This window comes from Gallus gallus, chromosome 6, assembly GCF_016699485.2.
Source record: "Gallus gallus isolate bGalGal1 chromosome 6, bGalGal1.mat.broiler.GRCg7b, whole genome shotgun sequence".
NCBI classification, from domain to species: domain Eukaryota; kingdom Metazoa; phylum Chordata; class Aves; order Galliformes; family Phasianidae; genus Gallus; species Gallus gallus.
The window spans coordinates 18,168,551-18,183,285 of NC_052537.1; the positions used below are offsets into that span (position 1 = coordinate 18,168,551).

Here is a 14,735-nt window from a genome sequence, read left to right on the forward strand (position 1 = left end):
CCCCGTCAGTGACCAGAGCACAGCAGTGCCACTCAAGTCATCAGGAAAGGAAATCTGTTGCTTCCCTAACAGTATTTGCTGTTGACAAGTGTTGGTCCTTGGAAGCTGTGAAATTGCTTCTGATAAATTCTTTGTGATACCAAGCAAAGCATTGCTAACAACATCAATAATCATACATAAGAAAAAGATAACTCCCCCATGGGTGATAGGGTCTCTGGCTACAGAACACTCCTCCTCAGGAAGTAGCCTTCATCCAGGAGATGCTCTCCTTCCAGAGGCTAGCCCTTAAATGAACCCAGGGAGGGGTGAGCCCAGGTGAACTGCTTGTACCTGTGCTTCCTGGGCCAGCCACCCCCTTCACCAGGTGCTCAATCAGTTCAGGCTGTGTCTTAACAGTTTCCTTACAATAATTTTCAAGGATGCCATCTTATACCCAGCTTTCCTTTCAGGCTTATGGGGATGAGCTTGGGGAAAATCATGGAAATGCAGTGGGTATTGCTGTTGTGAAGTTTCTGAGACTAGCAGACTTTACCAGCTAAGAAAAGAAGTGACGTTATTAGACTGAAAAGTAACTCTCTATGCACATCCCTTTATGCAGTTTACATAAATACTCATAAAAAAAGAAGCCACACAGTTCTGTTCAACATTGGTTGTATTTAAGAACTACACTTCAGAAGGTACCGTGTGTTTGTCACACCCCACCCCCTGCACACACACACACACCCCTAGCAGAGAACACACACAGCTTCCCAATACCATGGCAAGGGGCATTGAAAGCACAAGGTGAAAACGGAAGGGGAGAGTCAGTCCATCAGTGCATTGTAAATGAGCTTTCACAAAGTCAAGTGCAGCAAAAACTGTTCAGACGCTTAAAAAGTTAGACCTTTGGCAAATAAAAAGGATCCTAAAGTTCCCTAAGTACCATTCTCTCTCCACATGGGACATGAACTCCCACCCTGAGCTCCGAGAATTGATGGTGTCTAACAAGTAGTACTGGAGACTACTGTGTGATAAAGAAATAGCACAGAGATGGGATTTCATTTGAGCATCTTTCAAGCAAGGGCGGAGACTGCAAGTGTACCCAGGATTCCTGGGAAGGCCTTCTTTTGGGCCAGTCTGCAGCCTAGCCTTCTTCCCCACCTGCCCAAAGGCTGAGCATTGAGAAGCATCCAGGTGAGTGACCTTCGTTTGGTAGAGTCTGCAACAAGTAACACGGCAGTCAGACTATTCAGTGACATGTACGTTTTCTAAACAAGGGCTCTGTAGCTGCCAATTACACTTCATTTGCTCAGAACTGCAAGCAGCCATAAAACTAGCCCCTAGAACCTCCAGTTCAAGAAGCCTATCACCTCTGTGCAAGAAGAGCTCACAGCACGTGGTGCATGAACTATCCCTGCAAAAGATGAGGCCTGAGGCCAATGCCAGAGCGCTTATCGAGCAGCATCTTCTCAACACTTATCAGAATCCTGTGTCGGAATAAGACCTGAAGAAAGGGGAAATGGGAAGTCTCAACAGAAAAAAACAATCCCTCACTATTTTCTTTAATGAAATACAATAGCTTCTCCCATCTATATTCTTAGGACCCTTTACAACTGCATTAGATATACAAGTCCTTGGCACCAACTCCAAATCAGGAACAGCCCTGCAGTGCACCCTGGGGAACAAAAAGCCAGCCTCCATATGTGCCTACGGTGTTCTTTGTTTTGTTTTTTTTGCAGCAGAGATGGAGGAAAGCCAAATCATTTTTTAGGGTGACCGCTGAGAACTCAACCAGAAGCTCCTCTTGTTCCTCTGCCCTGGTCTTGTCACTTCCAGCAATGCCAAGTTCCAGAATGCAAGAAGGATTAAGATAAACCTAATCGCAATTAAACAGAAAGCTCCGACCTCTTTCAAATGACTGTGCAAGGAAGGGAACACCACACTGGCATGGATTAAACTGATGGACAGGAACCATACAGCATCACACAAACATGCACACATGTGTGCAGCCCCACACACTTGAGTTCTTGCAGGTTTGGTAAAAAGGGCAAAAAGTCGGAGGAGCTGGCATCCCAGATGGGGATAAAGGAGGCTTTGTACCTGTCTGACACTGTGTCTCTACAATCTCTCTCAACGCTCCCACAGAATCTTTTAAGACGTGGCTTGGTCAGTCAAGACTTGAAGATTGGCCTGACATTTACCTATCTCACTTCATAATGCTTCATCCCCTCTTAACATACTGCAGCTTAAGAGCGGGAGAGAAGTCTTCACTCCCCAAAGCTGCTGTGAGAATGAAGGTTTATTTAGACTCCTACAACAGATATTTGGAGAGCACAGGATTTGGTGCTCACATACTTGATTCACTTTTATCTCTCTACCCTGTAAAAAGTCTCAAGCACAGATGTCTTGAGTTGAAGAAACTGAATCATTTGTCCAGTCACTCATCATACACAGATCATTTCACTTTTTCACCTCTGCTATACAAAAAGGTGCCAGAGTTGAACATGGACAGGTCCTCTAATAACAAAGAACTGTGAAACCCGTCGCTTCCCATTCCCTATCCACTGCAGGCACCAACATGTAAACCCAGCCAGGAGGCCCGAACCCCATGAGGCTGAGGAAACACAATCAATCCCAGTTCCCCTTCAAGCTCTTCTTCAAATGCCTGAAAATCCTGAAGCAACATCTGAATGCCAGAAGCCGTGCTTCAATTTGTGGCAAACAGAGCAGAGGAAGAAAAAAAGTTAGTGAGCATGAATCCAGCTTCCAGTAAGTGCAGGCTCTTTCTTGGGAGGTTTGATTAGGTGACAGTGGAAGATGATCGGGGTACTAATGGTTTTGCAGTTCCAGTAGCCCCCTTTATTGTAGTGGGGCATAGGGATAGGGATGGGCCAGGAAACCCATCAGTCTGTTAAGTGCTGCGTGCAATACTAGCTCTCAGTATCTTCCATTGCTTGTGAACAAAGCAGCTGCAACATCAGTCACCTGGGCAGCCAGGCATTAGTCATACCGTCCTTTAATCATCATATTCAACAAGGGACCCACCTGTTCAAAGCAAAAACACACTGTTAGCCAAGACAGTTAAACAGAAGAGGTAACTGCACAGCATGCTCCTTCCCCATCTAGACAGCTTAAGAGCCAAGTGTCCCAGGGCAGAGGATGCTAGCACTAGGGCATTCTGAGTTCTCAGACAATATTCAACTTCAGATGTCACCAAAATACTACATGCATAGTATTGGTTTGAAATTTTTTAAAATTCCCTGCATGGATTTAAGATTTCTTGTAATTTTTAAGATTTTTTTTTTTAGATTTTTTGCATTAGCCCACAACCATTTCAACAGCAGTGACTATTTGGTTCTCATTCGTACCTCTTGTGGACTTCCTAAGGCTTCTCCCAGCATCTTCTCAATGTTTCTCATTATCGCCACTTTCTGATGAGCCTTTAATGGATATTCAATTCTCTTTGGGGTCGGGGCACCCTGAAATACCAAAAGTAGCTCATTGCACGCTTACTGAATTGGCAATTTATTCAATCTTCTCCCAGCCACTCAGCTCTTCACACCACATGAAACACACAAAGTAGTTTTCAGTATTAAAGCACAGTTTGTTGCAAAGAAGATCTCATGATGACAGCACGTGCCAATACAGCTTTATTTGAAACAACCTTCTGGGACAGAGATATCCAAGGTGTGTAGAAAGGTGCTTGTACTCACCTTGTACCAGAAGTTCACAGTGATGGTAATCCCACCATTCAGGAGAGACTCAATGTGGTGCCACCTGCATGGAAAGATCAAAAAAATATAACAACCCTTGAGAAGTTATTTCTACACTTATATGCAAATACTTTGGTCGAATGAATTCAGACTGCACTGGACAAAACTGCCCCTGCACCTCCAGCATGAAGAACTCAGAACTTCTGGAGAACTCCTTTCCTTTACAGATTATTTTCCTTGCACATTAGTAGAGAATACACACAACAAGGTAACATCAGGAAGAATTATCACTCCCATCTTAAAGCAAGGAAGCAGGTTGGCCCAAGATATAACAGAAAATAACATATTTGCTGGAAGAGGCAAAGCAAAATTCTCCTAAGAGCCAGCCCAAGAGTTTAAAGAGAACTTCTTAACCCCTACTTGCTGGTCACTGTGCAGTCCCGCCATCTTTCTTACCAGTACATAGGTATGTATAGCACATCCCCTGGACCCACCACCGTCTCATAGCCAACCACGCTCCGGAAATTTGGGAACTTCTCATAGTCAGGATTGTCAAAATCCACCTAACACAACAAAATGTTAAGAAACTTAGAAAAACTGGTGTGTTTAGAAAAACCTGCTGTGACAGTCCTTATTTGGCCACAGCACGAAATTCCTCCCTATCTTTCCTTTCTGGCTTAGAGGAAGCAGCTGCTGAAGACCAGATGTGCTATCAGTGAGAGAAGTTACTAATCCTAGCGCTTGCAAGTCAGGAACACACACAAACAGAAACACCTCCTGTCCTCCCATCTATACTCAATGTATTCAATAGTTAACAGATCTGAAAACAGGTGCTGCAAAGCTCAGAAGTGCTATGCAGCTTTAGCTGTAATATAGATTTTTCCCACATAGCATCTTCACCAATCCCCTTGTTTTCCCACAGAACAGAGAACAGATCTGCAACTCTCACCTGGCTCTGTCTGTCACATGGGTGGTGCACAGGATAAGGGTAGAGGCATTCAAACTGATCAGGAGGGAAAAGGATGCACCTCTTGTAACCCTTAATCTGAGCGAAGAAGTTCTGCTGCTCATCATAATGAGCTGGTGTCACATTCCCTACACAGAGAGGAAAGATAATCAAGACACTTCTGTGCAGCTACGAGAGACTGAAGCAAGTTCTATTCCTTGCTGGAGACAGTAAATACTCTTCCACATATCAAGAAAACTAAGAAAGGAAAATAACTCCAAGAATGTTACAATCTGATCATTTTATCAGTCGGTCATTACTGAACAGTTGTTACCCCACTTAACAAGTTCCATTCTGAATCCATATTCAGCAATTTATGCTCTGCAGGATTAGGACTTCCAGCTTGTCTCCACGAACAGCAGATGGCAAATGTTGATGGGAAGCTTTTTCATAAAATACACTGTTTAGCTGAGAATTTTTTAAAGTCAATTCTACAACTTATTATTAATCTAGAGAAAAAGAGTCTAATAGTCTGATTTTGAAAAAAGTCCTAGTAGTTTTGCAAGAAAACAAACAAACAAACCTCCTTGTCATTGGGGCTTAGTAATACAATTCCCTCCTACTGTCTCAGGCACTGATTAACAGTTATGAAGCTTGACTATTATTACTAGATCTTAAATATAATCAGAAATACAGTTAAGTCATTTTACACACACCTGTCTTGTCCTTTAGGGTAGACACTGGTCACTCCTAACCAAAGTCCAGAAGGCTAACTTTGCTCATCTTACAAACTCGTAGACTGCAGACATTTTAAATCTATGGTATCTGACGTATGCAAATAAGCAGGTCTCAAAATATGATCACAGTAGTCACCCTGTATTAAGTAGAGCCTTTCCACAAGTAGAAGATTACCTCCAGGCGTTCACAATAAGCAAGGTATTCCTTTTGGATTTTTCCTTTTTATAACCCAAGTTGTGACAACAATCCCATTCCAATTGAAAGCTTTAAATTGCTTGCTTGGGAAGAACACTTAGGAACTAGCTGAAAATCCATTTGAAAGACTTTCTGGAACTCAAACACAGAATTGCTGACCAAATCTTCTCTCCGAATCACAGGAAGCTACTTACCTTCCATGCCAATGAGCAGCAAGTTAGAAGTCAGTTGACCCCAGCCACGTTTCCCCTGCTGCTTGTTAATCCAGTTCCAGTTAAAGCCAAGGAAGTCCACCACAATCTTCCTTCCAACTGTGTCATTCAGAGTTTGCTGCAGGTATAGTCTGTATTTCCCCAAAGACAGGCAGGAAGCAAATATTAAGCTTTGTGATGAACACAGAAATGCATCTGCACAGCTCTTAAGAAAGACTTCAAAGACAAAGAAATATAACTCCTAGAGATTTTGTTCTAACAGCACTATAAGTGGCTGTGAAAAAGAACGGCTTCAGAAAGTCCCCAGTTTGCCAAATGTTTCCCTGGTACACGATAAAGCAGAACACAACTCCATATGAACAATCACAAGTGGAAAATTGGAATTTTAGATCAAAAACACCACCTCACGGGTGCAGGAGGAAAAAGCCCTAAACAGACGGGCTCGCAAAAATGCTCACAAATAATGTTCAGATAAATGCTAGCACTATAAGTCATCTGCAATGAGACAGAAGTGTGTAAAGGCTCAAAAAATCCAACGTCTTTCAGTATCAAGCTGCCTTAAAGCCACGCTTATGTTTAGACATAGACGGTCACAGGAATCAAACATTTGTATTAACAATCTTGGTATTACTGAATGTAGTCTACGATAAAAACGCGTTTCTGAGCTTAAGGACTGCCTCCTCTCTTAGAAGAAATACACCTAAAGCTGAGAAAGAAGGGAAAGGCACAGACAACCAGTGGACATGGCCACACAGAGCTGCCTCAAATTAAGACATAACTACACATTCATAAGTCCTTTTAGGTGGCTGGTGACAGATGAAATTAACCTGGAGGTTTTAGAGGCTAATGGGTACGTTCTATATAAAACGGAGCTTCGCTCAGTAACTTAGAGATCTGCAAGTGGTGTAGGCTGACATCACCTACAAACACACAGCACACAGACAACTTTTCCTCATCTCTCTGAGAAAAAGTTAAGACAATTTACCTCAGTATTCTGTAAAAAGGTTGAGTTCTATAGCCTCTACCTTTCTACCGTTAAATAAGCTCCTCTACCAATACCATAGTTTGCCAAGGTCAAGTGATGCATAAGGCCTTCTCTGCTTAAATCCCAGAATAGAGAAAGAAAACAGTTTGAACAGTTTCATGAACTAAAAGCACATATTTCTTTAGTAAGTTAACATAGCTGCTGTCAAATGGCAGTTATGCAGGAAATGCCTATAAAAATGAAGTTTGAAAGGTTTTTATCACCAGCTTTCACTGAAATGTACCCTGTGGAAACCTGAAGAAATGGAGGAATTTCCACGTATCACTTACCTCTCAGCACTCCCTTTTTGTTGTATTTCTTGAAGTCTGTCCACAAACTCAGCAAACTTCATCTCTTCCCTGCTTGACTTGGGTTTGAAATTCTTAAAATTGGCCATCTTCTTTTCATCATAGTACAAAAATTTGTGTGTGCTGGCACTGTACACTGAGAAGTCCCCATTGCCAATGTTTTCCTGGAGGTAGTCCAGGTCCCATTTCAGGGCAGGATAAACCAGATTTGTATCCGTCAGCACCACTGGCTCCTAAAGAGAAACAGGAAGTTCATCGATACAAGCATCTTTTAAACTTGAGAATTACCATCTTTGTTACTGCAACGCTATAAATTCTCTTTTAAAAATGATAATTGGAGAAGGCACTTAGAGCAATGACATGCCTTGGCCTGGAGAGAAAAACAGGCATAACATGATAGGAAGTCTTAAGTGAGTGGTGGCTGCTCCCACAGCCAGCTCCTAGTAGCAACAGGACAGACTCTGCTATCTATTTAGCTAATCTCTAACATGGGAGGTTAGGCAAACAGAAGCTGGGGACTGTTTCAGATTTGCTTCGTTCTGTCACGTAGCAAGGAAACAGTAAATTCTGCCTCATTGTTTCCAGCTCTAACTACTAAGGGATTTGTAAATATTAGCAAAAGTCGGCGTCCCCATACCTCTTGATCACATATTCTGGTTACAATAGTGTTACGTTTTGGGTTGTTGTGATGTGCGTGATGACTAATATCAGTCCTTGGATCTGCTAAACTTCACAATTGGGTTCAGAGTTTTTACAGGTCATCTTCGCTTACTGGTACCCACAGTGATACCATTCCTTTTGACCCCTTCTTTCACCCCTTTTTATCAAACTGATTATGATTTGCACGTAACTCCTCCATGGCGTTTCCAAATTCCTAACAAATTGGGAAGTGAACCAAGGGACCCACCTAATATCTGTTAGATGTGGTGACAAAACAAATCTATCATAAAACCCTTTGCACCAATGCTTTTCAGTATCACACCGGACCAGGAGTTCCATCCAGAACATGGCTTTTGGAAAGTGTCTAAGTTTTGTGTATGTTTCTGGGATTAACCCTCTTACGGTTTATACTGTGGGGTATCCTACATACACTGTCCTGTGAAAAGTTCTGCAGGCTATAACAATAGTTGAAGTTGCCAAACTAGTATCTGTATCAGCATTTGAAAAGTTCTCAAGACACTAAATCATCTTTGAGAACATTACATGGCAAGTCTGCATATTGCCAAATTGGACTAGATATGCTTTTGATGAATTAACTGAAGTGTAATATTGCATGGCTATTCATAAACACCAGAACCTTCACTGAAGTATTCCCATCTGGATCCTGGGACTTCCTGGGTGGCAAAAGCAGCTGACAAAAATACCTCTATTTGTTTTACTTGTTTATTTATTATCACTGTTTATTGTTAAATGTATGGTTATTGTCAAATGTATGGTTGTCTCTTTTCACTTTCTGCCTTTTATTCATTCCCATGTGGATCCTGGCTTACACTGGGACTTCCTGGGTGGGGAAAGCAGCTGGCACAAATACCTCTATTTGTTTTACTTGTTTATTTGTTATTACTGTTTATTGTTAAATGTATGGTTATTGTCAAATGCATGGTTGTCTCTTTTCACTTTCTGCCTTTTATTTGTTATGTAACGTTCGTGTCACCACTCCTGAAGAGTCACCGGGTCGTGTCTTTGGCAAATTGAATGTTTGTTGTCTAAAAATTGAATGATAGTGGTAAAGTTGTTAAACAAATTGCCCAGAGTATATGGAAAATAGCCCATGTTCCTGTCCAGACCTGGAAAGGCCAGGACTTCGACCTCTTCTCCAGGCTCCCAGATGGCCCATGGGTCAAACGTATCCTATTTTATCTATTGTGTGCTGTTGCAACTCTTATGTTTGTACCTTGTACGATTCCATGTTTTATTCAACTTAGACAACGGGTATCCTCTATGTATTTTGTAACCACTTCAACTGATGATGGACAAGTCCAACAGATAAGAGCAACCTTCGTAAACCAAGCCCAAGAAATCCTTTGTAGCAATTGTGTAACATTTAACTCCCACCTTACTCCCCACCCCTCTTTTTCATTATGATTACTTCTTTTTCTTTCTTTTTCTTTTATTTTTCTCTCCACCATGGAGGGTCACTTATGCTTCAGTTTTAAACCAACCTTTGAGCCACAGGGTGGTGTATGAATCCTTTGTTTTCTGGCTCAAAGCTTGCTTCCTGAGGTATTTCTTGTGATAAGACTTTAGTAGATGAGAAGTGGGTGTTGCTTTGTGGCAATCAGCATCACTGTCTGGACAATTTACATTTGAAAGCATTTCTTTGGAGCTGTTTGCCTTCTGAAAGGAGTGCTCAGGACTGTTTACTGGACTGTTTACTGGCAGAAGACCTGTCCTGGGACCACATTACACCTGTTTGCTGTGGGAGACTGGGGAATGATACCATTGTATCCCGTGAGGCAAGATACAAGTTGGGGCCTCCATACCTCCTCTTATCTGTTGGCAAGGCCAGGGAGATGGGAACAAAAGGAGTTCCTGCGGAGATCCAAAAGCCAGAAGCTGTCACTCCAAAAAGAGCGGACTCAACCACTTTGGACTTATAAATACATTTGTACTGCCATTGAAAATTGGCACAAATGTCGTCATCGTCGTCATCGCGGTGGTCACCGTCCTCATCAACGTGACCTCACCAACATGACCTCATCAGCGGAACAACACCCAACAGCCCACCTCTACTGAAGATCAACAACTGAACCGTGAACCACGCTGGACCCACAGTGGTGACTATCTCCCTTTTGCTTCCTATACAGACTCCTTGCTCCTAGTTTCTATCTTTTCTACTGCCCTTCTTCCCTTCCCCATCACCCTAATTTGTACCTATAAAGACTCCTTGCTTCTGTTTCCTATCACTTGCCTTCCCTTCCCCATTACCCCAATCCATAATAGTGTCCGTCCTCCCCTTTCTTCATCTGCTTTATTAACATTTGTAATAAACTGATCGGACCAACATTTGAACCGTTGTTTCTTTATCTTACGCCGGGCATACATATATCAAAGAACCTCCTCTCCCTCCTATAAATTGGAGCGAGACACGGAGTCAGGAGGCGGGACTGAGGGCACTGGCGCGAGGAGAGCCCCGTAGCCCGTAAGCTGCCCCGCGGGCCCCGTTCCGCACGGCCAGAAGATCGGGGCCGCCCGCTCCCCACCTCACCTCGTTCTCGATGAGCTCCTCGGCGCGGGGATCGCTGTGGCTGAGGCGCGGGATGGGCCGCGTCTCGAAAGAGTAGTGGCGGAACTGGGAGTCGCTCCAGCCGGGCCCCACCGGGCCGTCCCGGCACCCCGCCGCCGAGGATGAGGAGGAAGAGGCCGCCGCCATCACCGCCTCGGCCGGGGAACCCGGAACTGGAAAGCCGGAAGCGGAAGTTTCCCGCCCACTGCAACGCCGGAAACGAGGGGAGGGGCACCATGAAGACGGGAGGAGGGAGCGGAGGCGAGCGGTGCCCCCGTGTGTACTGGCGGTCTCGACGGAGGGCTTGCTAGGGCTCTCGCTTTTCCCGCTCGCCCCTTCTGTCCCTGCCAGCCACCGTCAGCGGCGCCTGCGCGGCGGGGCGATGGCGGCGGTCGGGCGCGGCGGTGTCCTCTGGCGGCAGGCGGCAGGCTGGCTGTGGGCGGCGCGGGCCGCCGCGGCGGCGCCTCCGGGGGCGCGGGCGGGTAAGGAGCAGCCGGGAACGGGGGGACCGCGGCGGGCAGCGGGATGGGCGGCGTCCTTGAGGCCTACGGGCTGTGAGGGCACTGCGCCCTTCCCGGCCGGGCCCGTGCCCACCCCACCGCACTCCTCCAGCTTCGGGTCTGACCAAGGATCAGCTGCCTGGGCCCTACCCACGGACGGCGGAGGAGCGGGCGGCGGCCGCCAAGAAGTACAACATGCGGGTAGAGGACTACCAGCCTTACCCTGACGACGGCTTCGGGTGAGTTTGGGGGCCCCGTGCCCCCTGCGACCCGGGTCTGGGCTGCAGCCTGCTGCAGTCCTCGCTGCTGCGTGCATCTAGACTTGGGAGGCATCGTGTGGGTATAGTGTGGTGGGTCTGTTGGTGTAAGTATGTGTTTAAAAAGGTCTATGTGCACGTGGATCTGTTTTCAGAGATGTATATCGTGTGCCAGATGTGCCAAAATTTATGCAGACTTCTTGAACGCGTGTGGTTTTGTCTGTTTCTCACAGGTATGGTGATTATCCCATGCTCCCTAATAAGTCTATACATGAGCGAGACCCCTGGTACCAGTGGGACCAGCCAGACATGAGGCGCAACTGGGGAGAGCCGGTGAGAACGCCTGCAACAGTGTTCAGGCATCAGTGCTGCTGTTACTGAATGGTGATGTGGGCATCCTTACTGTGCTTGCTTTGTAATTCTGTGTTCAAACACATCCACAAGCACAGGGGTGTTACACACAGCACAGGGACAGTCAGAAGTAGAGGCTGTGGTCGTCAGGCCAAGTGATTGGAGAAAAACCTGTTCAAATAACACAAGTTGATGTAGATGCTTTATCTTAAGCTCCTGGTCAGGAGTTACTTTTGTGTTAGTATGTGGCCTTTCTGTGATGGACTAGAATCTAGCTGTTATTATTGAGTTTGGTAGGTGACTTGAGCTCTTTTTACTGGAAGTAGAGTTTATATAAGCATATGTATATAATATATCGTAGTATAAACATGCAAGAGCTTGCTAGCCTGTCTATCACAGAGTACAGTTTAAAGTCTGTATTTCATTGTCTGTAGGAGTCACCATATAGAAAACCTTGTGGTGATTCTGTATTTTTGTGCTGGTCAGCACATGAAGGCTTGTATAGGTAATGCTGCCCTTAAGATGGGTAAGATTTTTACTTGTAAGAACTGGCTCTTGCTACTACTTGGTGGCTTCCTACTGCCCTTACTCTTATGGAGTAGCAGCAGGTGCTTTACCTGCTTTGAGGAACCAGCTTCCAAATAGCAGGTGGTTGCTTCTTTGTTTGGAATACAGCTGCTAATTCTGTTCAGGTGTGTGACTGATCTCTCATTAAAAAAAAAAAAGGGTCCTAGTTTCTACCATGACTTCTCAACAGTGCTGGGGAATAAATCTAAGGTGGAGTGATTATGTGTATAAATAAACATTGCTCCTGTCTTATAATTAAACATGATTGCCAGGTATGAACATAGTATGGAACTTGGAGCCTTGTTTTACTATAAGCAATTACTGTCTCTGTGGTTTTATCTCCACTTGTGTGGTGGACATTAAAGGTAACTTCTGGCAGTTTTGTGATTGAGAACGTTGTCAGTAGTTCTAGGTAAAAGCAGCCTGAGTACTGCTGGTATATCTGTATCTTTTTTGTTGTTGTTATTCTTTAGATGCACTGGGACTTTGACATGTATATTCGGAACCGTGTTGATACATCCCCCACTCCAGTTCCGTGGCATACTATGCGCAACCACTTCCTGATTTTTTTGGGTACCATGCTGGTCATGTTTGTTCTTGGAGAGATCTATCCATCTTACAGGCCTGTGGTGAGTGATACCTCTTGGGTAGAGGGAGGAAAAATAGCTTCAGCAGCTGTCACTGCTGATGGCCAAAAGTGTATTTTCTGCTGCAGTTGGGTGAGTGTGGATGTGAAACCCTGCTGGCAACAAGAGACACTTATTCAACCTGAGTTACTCTGTTGACTGGCTCAGTTCAGTTCACAGGTTGTTTCATAATGAGCAGTTCTCATTTTCAGGGAACTAGTTTTTAAGTCTCTTACAGGATCCCTCCTTTGGTCTCAGCTTTTTCCTGCCTGTGTGCCCATGTGCATGAGAAATGCTTTTGTCCTCTACTAGTGTTTTTCAGTCTCTCAAATGATCTGCATCATTTTGAATACTACTGATAAATGAGTCTGAACACACAAACAGTTCTTGCAATATGTTATCCTCACACTGCGAGGTGAACTGTTGGTTGATTAAATACTTCCCTGTTGAAGGGCTTGGGTTTTTATTAAAAAAAAAAAAACACAAAAAAAAAACCCACAAAAAAACAACTCAACCTCTAATGTCTGAATTTCCTGCTCTAATATTTCTACTGAAGCAGTTACATTGAAGTTTAAGGAGCAGCTGACATGCCTTCTTTTTTTAAGGGGGGAAGGTGAGGGGTGTTAGAGGGGACTGGGGGAAATTGAATGAGATGTTTTCTCCTTACCTCTGAAGTTGCTTCTTTGAATGTGCTGTATTTGCTGCTATTTTTGTCTTTGTAGGGACCGAAGCAGTATCCCTTCAATGACCTGTACCTGGAGAAAGGAGGGGACCCCAATAAAGAGCCACCGGTTGTGACCCATTACAAAATCTGAAAGCTGCTGGAAGTGCTTTTTCTCCCTCACCACCTCTGCTGGGGTTGGCATCTTCTTTAGTTTTCACTGCAGCATAAGTTAACGCTTGTTCTTCAATATTGAACCACTAACTGCAGTGAAATATATCAATTATACCTATTGTGCTAGTTGTCTTCTGTTGTTTTGAAAAGGTGAAGTAATGGCCAATAGAATTAAATGGTATTTGCCATTTTTCTAGACAGGCGATGATGTGGGGCAAACTTCTGGCTTATAACTATTTTTGTACAAGCTATATTTGCTAAACCTGTTTATTCAGGAGATATTGCCTGTAACGAAGTGGCTTATTGGAGGCGCTGGTTGGGCTCGAATTGGAACATATCACTTGATGTGAAATGACAGGTGGAACCAGACTAAGTGCCAGTTTTTGGGGGTCTCATTCCATGTGAATAACTGTCCTTCCTCTGTGGGATTTGGCTTTGATCTCTTCCTGCTCTAGATGGACTTCAGTGAAGCCTGCCAAAAAAAGCTAGCAAACAAACTCAGAAGCTCTGGCCTGGACTTCAGGTCTGAGAGCACAGGTGCTCAAGCTGTGTGCTACACACAGAGCCTCCTGTGGTTTTATTCCTTGTTGGATTGGCGAAATTTTGCCTACAGTTTAATTAAGCTCCTTTATTTTCTAGCTCCACCCTTTGCTGTAAGCTTTTCCCTTCTGTTGCTGAAGGGGGCAATACCTTCCATACAGGTGTGTGATAGAAGTTCCATTTCCCTGCTGCTCTCAGCACCCTGCTGCCACTCAGTTGTGTGCTTTAAAGGAAGTGGGCATGTGCAGGAAACGATTCACAATTAGCAGTGTAAGATAACATAACACTTCGTAAAGGCAGATTCTAAATGGCAGTTTGATCTCTGTATCATTTCTGTAGAGGTGTGTGTAAGGCAGTGAGGTGACCAAGTACCAGGACACACAAGTGTTGAAGTAAGGCTGACCTCTTGGGTGGTGCTGAGCAATCCCCACACTGCTTGGCTCCTGCTGTCCCAGTTAGACCTGCTTTTAAGCTGGAAACAACGGTGCTTACCTCAGCAGGGTTTGGGTTTTTTCAGGTAACTTTTTGAGCTGCAGGGACCACGAAACAACGTGTCGTGTGCGGGAAGGCGCTCCCTTGGGATGCTCAGGTTTGGGCGCCGTCGCACAGCTGCGCGGCGCTCCCCATACCCGACCTGCGGCCGGGCCGCCGGGAGGTGCCGTTGGCGCATGCGCAGTGCAGCGGGCGGGGCGCGTTCCCGCGGAGGCGGCGCCTTTTC

The 14,735-nt window shown here is 44.8% G+C and overlaps 2 protein-coding genes across 2 annotated transcripts; one reads left to right on the forward strand and one right to left on the reverse strand.

The window, feature by feature from the left end:
• Positions 1-634: 634 nt before the first annotated feature.
• Positions 635-10,513, reverse strand: HIF1AN (hypoxia inducible factor 1 alpha subunit inhibitor). Its single transcript, XM_426507.8, has 8 exons — positions 10,324-10,513; positions 7,098-7,348; positions 5,766-5,914; positions 4,642-4,787; positions 4,149-4,255; positions 3,693-3,756; positions 3,348-3,458; positions 635-3,024 (listed from the first exon to the last, which is right to left on the reverse strand). The coding sequence occupies exons 1-8, from the start codon at positions 10,486-10,488 to the stop codon at positions 2,980-2,982; spliced, it is 1,038 nt and encodes a 345-aa protein (XP_426507.2). The 5' UTR covers positions 10,489-10,513; the 3' UTR covers positions 635-2,979.
• Positions 10,514-10,706: 193 nt separating this feature from the next.
• Positions 10,707-13,596, forward strand: NDUFB8 (NADH:ubiquinone oxidoreductase subunit B8). Its single transcript, NM_001006502.2, has 5 exons — positions 10,707-10,823; positions 10,954-11,080; positions 11,332-11,431; positions 12,490-12,645; positions 13,365-13,596. Exons 1-5 carry the CDS (start codon positions 10,724-10,726, stop codon positions 13,455-13,457), a joined length of 576 nt encoding a protein of 191 aa, NP_001006502.1. The 5' UTR covers positions 10,707-10,723; the 3' UTR covers positions 13,458-13,596.
• Positions 13,597-14,735: the final 1,139 nt, after the last annotated feature.

Coding starts and splice junctions, on each gene's coding strand:
- NDUFB8 (NM_001006502.2), top strand. CDS start 10,724: ATGGCGGCGGTCGGGCGCGGCGGTGTCCTCTGGCGGCAGGCGGCAGGC. Junction 11,432..12,489: donor GGCGCAACTGGGGAGAGCCG/GTGAGAACGCCT, acceptor GTTATTCTTTAG/ATGCACTGGGACTTTGACAT. Junction 12,646..13,364: donor ATCCATCTTACAGGCCTGTG/GTGAGTGATACC, acceptor TTGTCTTTGTAG/GGACCGAAGCAGTATCCCTT.
- HIF1AN (XM_426507.8), bottom strand. CDS start 10,488: ATGGCGGCGGCCTCTTCCTCCTCATCCTCGGCGGCGGGGTGCCGGGAC. Junction 5,915..7,097: donor CAAAAAGGGAGTGCTGAGAG/GTAAGTGATACG, acceptor GGGGAAATACAG/ACTATACCTGCAGCAAACTC. Junction 4,788..5,765: donor GCTGCTCATTGGCATGGAAG/GTAAGTAGCTTC, acceptor CTCTCTGTGTAG/GGAATGTGACACCAGCTCAT.